The sequence below is a fragment of the Rattus rattus genome, chromosome 9 (assembly GCF_011064425.1).
Source record: "Rattus rattus isolate New Zealand chromosome 9, Rrattus_CSIRO_v1, whole genome shotgun sequence".
Lineage (NCBI taxonomy): Eukaryota > Metazoa > Chordata > Mammalia > Rodentia > Muridae > Rattus > Rattus rattus.
The window spans coordinates 32164984-32178698 of NC_046162.1; the positions used below are offsets into that span (position 1 = coordinate 32164984).

General features: G+C 41.0%; 1 protein-coding gene across 1 annotated transcript; it reads left to right on the forward strand.

The window, feature by feature from the left end:
• Positions 1-4175: 4175 nt before the first annotated feature.
• LOC116909580 (olfactory receptor 2Y1-like) lies at positions 4176-5111 on the forward strand. The gene has a single exon (XM_032913201.1). The coding sequence runs from the start codon at positions 4176-4178 to the stop codon at positions 5109-5111; it is 936 nt and encodes a 311-aa protein (XP_032769092.1).
• Positions 5112-13715: the final 8604 nt, after the last annotated feature.

Sequence of the window (13715 nt, forward strand, 5' to 3'; positions counted from 1 at the left end):
TGTAAACTAAGATCCTTTGTAAGAAGAGTTGTCCAGTTTAGTCATTTGGGAAGGCACGGCTGACTTGCGTTGAGTCTCTGGTCATAACACCATTACATGTGTGTTTTCTAATTTCTTAGTAAATGGCTGGAAAACTTGCGAGTCCCACCAACCACATTTTATGCTTGTCCAATGGAAGTTGTGAGTCTAAACTCAGTTTCTCCTGTTCAATTCTACCTTCTAGGACACACTTTCATCTAAATCCAGCTACATCAGGGTCAAATTCTTCTATACTGTGCTGTAACATATCACCTAATTAGAATTCTAAGCATTTCTTCAACTATAAATATAGCATTTTGTGTAATTACAGAATCCATTCATAAAAATCTAGAGCAGGACTGGTTAATCACTGTGTAAGCAACACTGCAGATTTCTTCCTTCTCTCCTCTTACACAGGAAGAAAAGACTGCTGGGATATTTGCCTGCAAGAGACACAGGGCTGAGTAGCTTAACATCCTTATTCATTCAGCCACCCTTGTTGAATTTTTTTATTTTTTAAAGCATCCTCAGGATTTTTTTACGTGTTTATTTTTTCTGTGTTTTACTGTATTTTTTTCTTTTGGGAAAGAAACATTATGTAGTGTAGCCTGACTTCAAACCCATTCATTGCCTCAGCCTTTGGATGACTGAGATAATCGTGTGCTGTGCCACCAACAGGAGTAGGTTGAGAACATTTAATGTAGTCAGATCCTGTCAATCAAATCCCATCCAATTGTCTTTTTGGTTTTACAGCTAAGTAAACTAAAACCTACAGAATAGATCTTTCAAATTCTGGTAATAAAAACAAGGATTGAACTCATCCTCACAGATCTATCGTTGAACTAACAAGATCTTGTCTGTAGAGACTACCCAAATTTAAGCAGCTTTGATACACTTATTAAACTGCAAAGATACACTTTGTGTTCATGATTTATACTTTATCCTGTTTTTCAAAGTGTCAAGATATTTTTTTGAAATTATTAAATATTCACTGACAGATTCATTGATGATCATCTCTCCCAGTAAACTTGACAAGACAAAGTAGAAATTAGTTCAGCAAAAATTATTCATAGTAAACATAAGAAGAAGCTCTAGCAAGGAAAGGCTTGTTCCTGTTAGCTTTGCACATACTGTCCTATAATCTCAATCTCAATAATCGATTATATGATCAATATGATTGGTATGGTTGATATGATAAGCTGATATGACCCCACAAACCCAGCACTTGGGAGGCTAAGGTAAGAGGACTGGGAGTTGGAGGTTGGCCTGGGTGTAGAGCAAAACCCTGTCTTAGGAAGAAAAAGGAAGGAAGGAAGGAAGGAAGGAAGGAAGGAAGGAAGGAAGGAAAAGGAAGGAAGGAAGGAAAAGGAAGGAAGGAAAGAAGGAAAGAAAGAAAGAAAGGAAGAAAGAAAGGAAGGAAGGAAGAAAGGAAGGAAGAAAGGAGGAGGAAAGGAAAATAAAATTTTAACCTTTAAAGAACATTTTCACACTATTCTATTTCCATGTTTTATCAACAATAACTTTACAGGTCTTGGTTTTTCTCTCATTTCTTAGTAAATAAGTTTTTCGAGTTTTCTACTTTTTAAAATAAATGCATTTACGATTGCTCCTCTATCTTAAGTAACTTTTCTTCTAAAAGGAAAATATATGTATCTTAAAATACAGAGCTGGAGAGACAGCTAATGGTTAAATAGTGCTTGCTGCTCTTCCAAAGGCCCAGAATTCAGTTCCCAGCTCACAGACACCTTTAACTCCAGCTCCATAGGACCCAATACTCTCTTCTGATCTCTGTGTACACCCAGGTGCACAAAGACACACAGACACAAACTTAAATAATCGTAAAGAAATAATAAAATAATATAAAAATAATATTTAATAGTATCTTACACTATCAAATTTTTCATCATGTATCATCATTCATAATACTCATAGTATATATATTTTAATTAACCTATTTATTTATTTACTTTACATCTCAACCACAGTTTTCCCTCCCTCCTCTCCTCCCAGTCCTTGCCCCAATTCACTGACCCCAACTATGAACTCCTCGTCCCATTCTCCTTAGAAAAGGGGAGGCTACCCATGGATGCCAACAGCCTTTGGCATATCAAGTCGCAGCCTGTAGGTTACACTGGCTTTCACTCTCTACTTCAAGCGTGCTTGCAAGCACAGGTTTAAAAAAAATCTTTGTCAAAATCAACTTCAGGATGAAGCCCATCACTGTTTCTACTCAGTTTTGGGGTGTTATAAATAAAACTATATAACCCACTTTCAGTTGCTATTCATACATGAGATGGGCGATGGGTCTATTTTGATATTTCTGCACATGTAGATCCAGTTTCCCCAAGATAGACAAATAAAAGATGATAAATTTAAACAGGATGAAGTAAAACCAACTGTTTCAAAAATGACATGACCATCTAGACCTTCCTAACTCATGACCTTCCTGGTGCTGTGACCCTTTATTACAGTTCCTCATGCTGCGGTGACACCCAACCATAAAATTATATTGTAGCTACTTCATAGCTGTAATTTTGCTTCTGATATGTAACCCCCAAAGCACTCACAACCCATCCGTAAACAAAGCATGCTAGAATGACGAAGCAATTCTAAAAACTGGCAGAAATAATAAAAGAATTCAGCTAAATATTAAGATACAAATACCTCACAAAAATAATGTTCCCAAAGGCAACCACGAAAAAAGGAAAGTAGTCCACTGATCATAGCAATTAAATAAACACAATACATGAGAACAACCTTAACTAAGGAAATCAAAGAGCCCTACATTGAACACCTAAAATCTGGTGCTTTTGTTTAGCCCTTAGCACAGCAATCTCTAAAGAAAAGCAATTTTTAATTTTTGCCATATTTCCTTAGCTTTTCCAAATGTGCTTGTAGTTAATCTTCTTTTTAAAAAATAAATTACTGGATAGGAAATATGGTTCAGTAGTTTTTGTCATCGTTGCTGCAGAGAACCCACATAAAGTTCCCAGCGCTCACATGGCAGCTTACAACCATGAACAACTCCAGTTCCAGAGGATCTGACACCTTCCTCTGGCCTCTGCGGGCTCCAGGTATGCACATGGTCTATGGACATACATACAGGCAAAGCACTCACATACATACATTTTTTTTACAAAGCTAAAGTCTTTCTCATAGATTATGGAATATTCAATGTTTCACTCAAGGCAATGTCTTTAAGATCCACATGTCGTGAAAAAGCAACATGAATTGATCATTTCGTGTGACATTAAAGAAGGCATTGGTTGGTGTTTTCACATTGTTTGCTATTTCCAAGCAGGTTGGATCTCAAATGAGAATAAAAGTACCAAAGAACTCTTGTGACAAAATATAAAAAAAAAATATTTAGTTGCAAGAGCACAAAACCATTGAGATTCATCAAAATGAATATACATGTTTATTCCCAGAAGAAATTCATATGGCTCTTAGTCTTTTGGGACAAATGGAAGCAGGTCAAGGCTCAAAGAATTGGTTCATTGACCACATTTATCAAGCAAGAGTTGGAAAGTAAGAACCCAGAGGTCAGACTTGCAAACTCAGATAGCTTAGTTCTTTGTCTCAAGTGCTGAAACAGACTGTTTCAGAGACTAGAAAGGAGAGGAAGCCAAACAATACAGAACTCTAACATGCACCACACACAATGGATTCTCAATAAAGGTTCCACATCACTGCTTTTGGATCCTGATGTCAAGCCACAGGGATGGCAATAGACCATCTCTCCTTTCAGACAAGGAAGCATCATATCCAGAGAACTGACCAGAGGAAAGAGCCTGGCAAAAGTCATAGAACAAACAAAAAGAATTAGTTGAGGTCACATCATTGTCAACTTAGTTAACTCCAGGCTAAAGAAGAGGTGATAGGTAGGTAGGTAGATAGATAGATAGATAGATAGATAGATAGATAGATAGATAGATAGATAGATAGATAGAAATATAAGAAGTTAAAAAATAAAGGTCACTAATTTGAAAGAGAAAGAGAGACTTCTATGGATTGGAGGGTTCAGAGAGCGGGATGGAACACTCAACAGAATTGAGCAGAGTAGCAACTCAAATTATGTGATTTTGGTGCATTTAAGAATGAATAATGTTCTCCATAAATAGCATTGAGTTGTCTTCTGTTTGTGCAGGTGGAAGATTATGGAATATTTGAACACCAGTTCAGAAGAGGGCTTCATTCTAGTGGGCTTCTCAGACTGGCCTCATCTAGAACCCATCTTTTTTGCCTTAATTTCTATTTTCTACTCTCTGACTCTCTTTGGCAACACTGTGATCATCATTCTGTCTCGACTGGACCTCCGCCTGCACACACCCATGTACTACTTCCTCTGCCACCTCTCCTTCCTGGACCTCTGCTACACTACCAGCACTGTGCCTCAGCTTCTAGTCAATCTCTCTGGACTTGACAGAACCATCAGCTTTGGAAGGTGTGTGGCCCAACTCTGCATAGTGCTCTCACTGGGAGGAACCGAGTGTGTGCTTTTGGTGACAATGGCTATAGATCGCTATGCTGCTGTGTGTCGCCCACTACACTACACAACCATTATGCACCCCGTTCTCTGCAGGGCATTGGTTGTGTTCTCCTGGGTGGGAGGCCTTGTGAACTCTCTGATTCAGACAAGCCTCGTGATGGCCATGCCTCTCTGTGGACACCAACTGAATCACTTCTTCTGCGAGCTACCTGTTCTCCTGAAGATGGCCTGTGAGGACACAGGAGGGACAGAGGCCAATTTGTTTGTGGCCAGGGTCATAATCTTAGTGTGTCCTTTAGTGCTAATTCTAGGCTCCTATGCTCACATTGCCAGGGCAGTGCTGAACATCAAGTCCATGGCTGGTCGCAGAAAGGCTTTTGGGACGTGTGCATCTCACCTCATTGTGGTTGCCATGTTTTATGGCTCAGCCGTCTCCACATACCTCCAACCTGTCCACAGGTATTCTGAGAAGGAGGGAAAATTTCTTGCCCTTTTTTATACCATCATCACCCCCATGCTCAACCCTCTGATCTATACTCTGAGGAACAAGGACGTAAAGGGGGCTCTGTGGAAGGTGCTAGGGAGAGGCACAGATTCAGCTTAGAAGGGGGAAGGGGAGCAATAAGTGTTGTGTAATAACACTCATATTCTGAAACTCATACTGTCCTTTAACCAAGGACTTTTTAATCACCCTTCCCCAGACCCCATCGTTTCATTTCCTTTCTTGACTGGAAGTTAATAGTGATGGACTCATGTCAATCATCCTAGCATCGTGTTGAAAGGCATTGTGCAGTGTGTTGGTTTCTATCTTAACTTTCCAAAGGAATGAGTTTGATTGTAAGACACAGTGATCCTTCTAGAGAGAGTGGACATGGGTTCTAGGCATAGCTGATAGTGGAAGATCAAATTCAGAATAGCAGCACTTTCCCAAATTGTCATTCATTCATCGTGTCATGCCCTGCAGATGGTGATGTGCCAGAGACAGTCATTAGCATTCTCATATCCTTCATAAGTAAGTGTGACCCTGGCCATGTCCATCCATATCTCATGGCGCATCTCTACTGTCTTTTACGGAGGCTACTCTTCTACGCTATATGTGTCTATTAAGGAAAGCATGAGCAGTGGTACTCCATGAAGCACATCAAGATTCAGATGTGATAGCATTTCAATTACTTAGAAAAAAGCAGAAGCTTTAGGATGGTGTGGAATGAGAGGAAAGAGGCAATAGCCTCTCTTCAGCTCCATCATGAGCTGCTGTCATGCTATGTGGTGTGATACAGAAGGCATTTTCTCTTCAACCTCCATGTTTAAAGCATTTTTTCTTCACATTAGAGAGGAGGTGTCAATCAGATGTCCACCAGTGATTGAGTGGACAAAGAAAATGTGGTCCCTATATGCAATAAAATGTGACTCAGTCATTTAGAGGATGAAGTCCTTTTAGAGTCAGTGATCTGTTTAGAACAAGATGGCATTATATAGTAAGTGAAATAAGCAAGACAGAGAGTGTCAAACACCAGGGATTTTTATTCACACAATGACATTTACAATGATGATGTCATGGGAGTGGTGGATTGAGCACTGGTCACTGGAGGCCTAGGAGTGAGGGTGACATGGGACAGGAACTAGTTGACTAATAGGTACCAAAATTCACTTATATAGGAGAAGACATTCTCATCTTCTATGTTCCAGAAATATGACTATGTTCCAAACTCCATTATATATTTCAAAATTATGAACTAGAAGAGTCTCAACACATAAAAATAACAAAGGCTTTGAGTCCATAGAAATCCAAATTACTCTGATTTGATGATTTCATGTAGCATGCATGTTTAAATTATTACACTGTGCCCTATAGTAGTATACATCATCATATATAAATTTAAGATGAAAGTAAAACTAGTGACTTATAAATACAAAAATTATTTACCCAGTGAAAAGAAAGAGAATAGAGAAAACAAACATAAAAACAATACACCTAGAGAGATGATATAAGAAGAAAAGATTATAACAAAATAACAAGAGGGAAGGAGAGAAAAAAAAGGGAAGAAGGGCAGAAGATTTTATATATCTATATATGTATAGTATCTATACATGTATGTGTTATATGTGTGTCTGTATACATGTATATTTGTACATATATGTATATATTATATGATATATATTATATATAATATATATACATGGGGGAGACAATATTCTAGTGATAGTCATTTCTAGTGGCAGTCATATAAAGTCCAAATAATTCTTAGCTAAAGGATTTTTTTAAAAAGGTGAAGTTCCCCAGTTTCATTTCACCCCATGTATTTGGTGATTTAATGCACAGGTGTGGTTACTGGAGACAGAGCAAGAGTGTAATTAGGATCTCTCCATCATCATTGTCTCACAGTTAGAAACTTATTCATAGAATGAATGATTATTAACACTGCATAACAGCTGCAGAATCCAGAGGAATGCACACAGTGCCTAGGTTTAGTATAATGGATGATGAGAGAGAGAGAGAGAGAGAGAGAGAGAGAGAGAGAGAGAGAGAGAAACAGAGACAGACACAGAGACAGAGACAGAGACAGACAGCACACATGAAGCTCAGTATATAGACAGATGGAAAGCATCTGGGACAAACTGAGGGGAAACATGACCAAAATATACTGTGGGGAAAAAATATTTTTTTAAAGAAAGGATGCATCAAGAAGAAAGGAGGGAAAGTGTTGTCCGTAGAACTTTGCTCCCAACTGCAAGCAGCACAGGCAGTTCCACTTAGCGGGGCAAGAAGGAAAAGAAGGAATTAAGTCCAGTCTTTAGCTTAGAGAACTAGTACAGAGCCACCAAGCCAACCTTGGTGCTGTATGGAGCCTGTGACCCTTGCGTCTCCAGAAAACGTCCCAGAGCTACATTAGCACAATGGATAGGGGACTGTGTCCATGCTCCTCCTAATCGTGAACAACGGAGGCATGGCCAAGACTCTGCCTGCTGGGCAGTCAGGCATAGAAACTACATTTGGCTTTGGAGCTCAGTACAGGGCTATCATAGTGATATCACCAAGAAGATATCGAAGGTCCCTCCTAGCCAAGCAGTGGTCTACAGAGAGCCTTTTGACCTGCCCCCAAATCAGGCAGATATGTACACAACTGTAATAAAAGGTCAATTACTAGCTTGCATTCATAGTCTTGAATGTGCCTCTACCCAGGAATACACAGGATTTGGTTATTATAAGACTTGGGGCAGGCCTAGTTTAGCATCATCCTTGTAGGCAAGGAGCTATTTCCACCACCCTCCTGCAAGCATAATGCAGCCTGGGCAAAACCAGGCCACTGTAGATGGACACATGGAAACCTGTGTCAATATGGGAAACATTCATATTTTGATCTGCAGTGACATCAACTGAGACATGGTCTAGGTGCCCTCCTAGCACCCTAGAAATGAGGATAAAGACCCTTCCAGTCTCACAGAAGCTGACTAAATACAACTCCACATAACTTTCCTATATGAAATGCTGAAAGTTCTCTGCTCTCCAGAAAATAGGCATTAACAGCCAAAAGGACAATCCTGGGGCGGGTTAAGGTTCACTGGTAAGAGTAACTATACAAATTTAGAATATTCTAATACTACGAATATGCTGTAGAGGTCAATCATGTCACCATAGGGAAACTGAAAATAATTACATTCATGTGGGAAGAGATGGGCAAGATAAGTCTGTATGTCAAAATTCAAAATGTGGGATGGGATGCACAGTTTTTATATTAGTGTTTGTATAGAGTTTTTACAGTTTTTTTTTAATAAAAAAAATTGTATTTACTTAGAAGCATTCAGAATGTCAACAAAACAGCCGCCATTTTTTTTGCAATTACAGAGTGGTATTCAGTTAACAGAACAACAATTACCTTCGTAGAGTTTTTACAGTTTTATTATTATTTAAATTACTTTTTCTGTCTTCTTTATGTGCACGTTCTGATGTTATTGCTTCAAAAAATGTCATAATGAGAACATTTTTTACAAACCCTGTGGTTACCACAGAGGAAATGTCTATAACAGGCAAGCTAAAAGTGATATAGAAGTAATAATAACATGCTAATAAGAGTAAATCACTTAGCTACAGAAAAGAAAAGAAAGAAAAGACCTAAGAGAAGAAGAAAGAAGCACAGGAAAGAACTAATTTACTGATGAGTATATTGAGATCATCTGCAGACACTTTGACTATAAATGAGTTAAATTTTCAATTAAAAGACACAGGATGAATGGCTTGATGTTATGTGTTCCTTAGAATAAACTCATCTCCTACAATGAACATAGACTTCTAAAATGCAGACCACACAAAGACACAAGAAACCAGCCATAACTGGTGCCTGCGGTCCCAGTACTCAGAAGACTGAAACATTAGTTTAAGACCAGCCCACAATATATAGCAAGAAACTCAGGAGGGAGAAGAGAGAAGAGACAATGATAAAAGAGTGAATTCAGTACCCTAAATGCACAGAACACATGAAACTCAAGAAGGATCACCAAAATGCAGATGCTTCACTCCTTCTTTAAAAGGGAAACAAGAATACCCTTGGGAGGGAATAAGGAGGCAAAGTTTAGAACAGAGGCAGAAGGAACACCCATTCAGAGCCTGCCCCACATGTGGCCCATACATATACAGCCGCCAAACTAGATAAGATGGATGAAGCAAAGAAGTGCAGGCCGACAGGAACCGGATGTTGATGCCTGAGAGACACAGCCAGAATATAGCAAATACATAGGCAAATGCCATCATTAAACCACTGAACTGAGAACGGGACCCCTGTTGAAGGAATCTTAGAAAGGACTGAAAGAGCTTGAAGGGGCTTGAGACCCCATATGAACAACAATGCCAACCAACCAGAGCTTCCAGGGACAAAGCCACTACCCAAAGACTATACATGGACTGACCCTGGACTCCAACCGCATATGTAGCAATGAATAGCCTAGTAAGAGCACCAGTGGAAGGGGAAGCCCTTGGTCCTGCCAAGACTGAACCCCCAGTTAACATGATTGTTGGGGGGAGGGTGGTAATGGGGGGAGGATGGGGAGGGAAACACCCATAAAGAAGGGGAGGGAGAAAGGTTAGGGGAGAATGGGAATAACAATCAAAATGTAAATAAGAAATACTCAAGTTAATAAAGATAGGGAAAAAAGTCAATTCAGCAAGAAGGAAATCACAATTATAAATGTACATCTATTTGTTTATTTATATTATATTAATTTGATGATGATGTGATGATGATGTGATGATGATAATGATGATGATGATGATGATGATGATGATGATAGGGTTTGTAAAAGATAGGGTTTCTCTGTATAGTCCTGGCTGTCCTAGAACTCTATAGATGAGGCTGGCCTCAAAATTAGTGCTCCGTCTGCCTCTGCCTCCCGAGTGCTAGAATTAAAGGTGTGCACCAGTTTATATCAGAGCAAACATATATAAAAACAAGCACCAATATATCTAAATGGAAAGACAGACTCTTATGCAATACTATAGCAGAGGACTGTAATACCCTACTTTCAACAATGGGCAAATCATCTAGTATAAAATCAATAAGGAAATGGAGAAGTTGAGTTTGCCCTAGCACAAGTAGGCCTAATTCATGATTATTTCACACATCAGCAGAAAATATTTATTTATCAATAGTACACAGACCATTCTCCGGAAGAGATTATATGATAAGCCATGAAGCAAATTCCAACACATTTTAAATAAAATTATATCAAGTTTTTTTAACTTTTTATTGGTTCTTTGTGAATGTCACATTATGCACCCCAATTCCAGTCATCTCCCCCTCTCCTCATACCTGCTCTCTACACTTGCAACAACCTCCCAACAAAGAAAAATAAAAATCTCATTGTAGAAGTTGTAGTGTGTCACAGTGTGTCCCACAGTATATCCTTTTGTCCACATTTCTTTGCTCACAAATGTTCATTGCAATGACTCACTGGTCTGGCATAGGGCCTCTGGCTTCTGCTACTCTATCAATAATGTAACCACACTGGGATTCCTCTCAGATGGCCTGTGATTGCCCTGTGTCATGGAGATTCTGTAGTTTTGGATCTGTGTGATCAGCACCTTCACACACTTCAACAGTTAATCGATGGGGTAGATGTTGAGGTGGGCCAATTCAAAGCCCTGGATCTGTGCCGAAAAGGTATCTAAGCTGGTCAGCCCACTAACTCTCCTGCTCTCACGACCTTGGGGCTGGCTCACCTGCACCCCAGTCATAAGGACCAGCTCTACTGTGCTGCATGGGTGAGGTTCAGGGCCTGCTCTCCTGAGTGCTACAGCAGATGAGGGACAGGGACACTTGCCCTTGGCTCACTCACACAACCCAGCAAGCAGGGCCAGCTCTACTGTGCTGCCCAGAGGAGGAGCAGGGCCCACGCTCCCAAGTTCTGCAGCTGAGTAGGGGTGGGGTCAGCTTTCCTGCTTTCATATCTCTGGGACCAGCTCTCCCATGATGTCCAGGTGAGGGAGGGAGCCAGTTCTGCAGAGCCCTGGGACATTAACATGTTCTCAGGTGGCAACACAGACCAGGGATTTCTGTCTGGCCTTTGATGGTAATAGACCCCTGCTGTTGCAGAGTAACAGATTCAAATGTGTCCCCAACTGGCAGCACAGGCCGGATCCCAGCATAGACTCAGATGGCATCACCGGCTACTCACATCAGGCTGTTCCTCACTACCCCCAAGTCTCCAGTTCTGCCTCTCTTCATTGTGCTCACATCCTTCTGTTTCTTTATCTTCCATTTCTCCACCAATCTCCTGCTCTTGCTCCTTCTTGCTCTTGCTCTTAGTGGTCCCCAGGGTCTCTGAATGTCTTGGGTCATCTCAGAATGGGTCTCAGGAGTGCAATGCCCCTCTTATACATTATAGCATTGGGCAGGGGTCATCTTGGTCGTGGTTCGCCCAACCCCCAGGCCTGCAAGGCTTTGGACTGGTGGTGATTTCAGGCTAGCTGTCTTGTCTGGGCCCCATGGTGCCAGTTTGGTGGTCGTCTGGGGCTTACTCCCAGCACCGCCGGACTTGAGTGGCCCTTGCAAGGGTCATCTGTCTCGGGTTCCCTCCTACCCGGGGCTGCAGTCCAAGACAGAGTTCTTCCAGTTTTGGGCTTGCTGCCCATCCTGAGAGACCATCTGAGTCTGCCTGATGTCAGACAGGTAGTTGTTTCCAGTTAGCTCCCTGTCTGGGGCCCCTGGCACTGGACTGGGGGTCATCTCCGGCTACCTTTCTGCCTTGGCCCCCTGGCTAGCTTTTTCAGGGAATGTTAGGTTACTAATTACTCAGATGTTCATGAAAGCCAGGCAGTGGCAGCGCATGTCTTTAAACCCAGCACTTGAGAAGAAGAGGCAAGTGGATCTCTGTGCGTTTGAGGTCAGCCTGGTCAACAGAGTGAATTCCAAGACAGACAGGGCAGTAATGCAAAAATAAAAGAAAATAATACTGGTTATGATAGCTACAAAGCAAGAGGCCTACAGGTGATTTAATAAAATGGTTAAAGGCTTCTATAAAATATTAAGGAAAGAAACTGAAGGTATACACAAAATGGAGAAACAAAAGATAATCAAAGTCCTCCAAAGTCCATACTACTTAGAGAGCTGAGCACCCAGAAGTGCAGGAATCCTGAGACTGCAGAGCAGGACAGACTGACTTCTGCCCACATTTGCCCATATCACTAGCCCAAGAGGAAACTGCATAGTGCCTCTGGACACAGGAATATAGGAGCAGTAAGCTGCAGGAGCCCTGTGGTCCAGATCTGCAGCGAATCTGAACTGTCCCAGTCAAACAGCTCCCTGCACCCAAATCCCATGGACAGGAGAGCTAGATCATCAGAGGTGCAAACACTCTCATGAAACCAGAGGAGACTACTCTCTGCCCACATTCCTGACTCAAGAGGAAAATGCCTTGCACCATCTGTGCCCTCTGCACACAGGAACCTAGATGTAGGGGCAGGACCCTTCTGGTTCCTGCCCTCACAGAGAGCTGAAAGTCAGCAACCAGTAGAGACTACACGCCTGAGAGCAGAACACTCTGTTCCAATAACTGGCTAAAAGAAAACAGGAAAACTAGTCTACAGGAATGCTGACACACAGGCCCAGAGGACAGTCAAGCCACCATCAGAAACAGCAAGACAAGCTGACACCAGAGACAACCTGATGGGGAAAGGCAAGCCCAGGAACCAAAGCAACAGAAACCAAGACTACATGGCAACATCAGAGCCCAATTCTCCCACCAAAGCAAACACTGGATATCCAAACACACCAGAAAAGCAAGATCTAGATCTAAAATCACATTTTATCATGATGATGGAGGACTTTGAGAAGGTCATAAATAACTCCCTTAAGGTAATACAGGACAACACAAGTAAACAACTAGAAGCCCTTAAAGAGGAAACACAAAAATCCCTTGAAGAACTACTGGAAAAAACAACCAAACAGGAGAAGGAAATGAACAAACCCATACAGGAGTTAAAAATGGAAATAGAAACAATAAAGAAAGCACAAAGGGAGACAGCCCTGGAGATAGAAAACCTAGGGAAGAGATCAGGAGTCACAGATGCGAGCAGATTCAACAGAATACAAGAGACAGAAGAGAGAATCTCAGGAGCAGAAGATGCCATAGAAAACATCGACACAACTGTCAAACATAATGTAAAACAGAAAAAAATTTCCTAGCCCAAAACATACAGGAAATCCAGGACACATTGGGAAGATCAAATCTAAGGATAATAAGCATAGAAGACAGCGAAACTGCAAACTTAAAGGGCCAGTAAATATCTTCAACAAAATCGTAGAAGAAAACTTCCCTAACCTAAAGAAAGAGGTGCCCATAAACGTACAAGAAGCCTACAGAATTCCAAATAGATTGGACCAGAAAAGAAATTCCTCCCATCACATAATGGTCAAAACACCAAATGCACAAAACAAAGAAAGAATATTAAAAGCGGTAAGGGAAAAAGGTCAAGTAACATATAAAGGCAGTCCTATCAGAATTACACCAGACTTCTCACCAGAGACTACTAAAGCCAGAAAAGACACTGGGCAGATGTCATACAGACCCTAAGAGAACAAAAATGCCAGCCCAGCAAAACTATCAATTAACATTGAGGGAAAAACCAAGATATTCCATGACAAAACCAAATTTACACAATGTCTTTCTACAAATTCAGCCCTACAAAGGATAATAAATGCCAAAGCCCAACACA

Coding starts and splice junctions, on each gene's coding strand:
- LOC116909580 (XM_032913201.1), top strand. CDS start 4,176: ATGGAATATTTGAACACCAGTTCAGAAGAGGGCTTCATTCTAGTGGGC.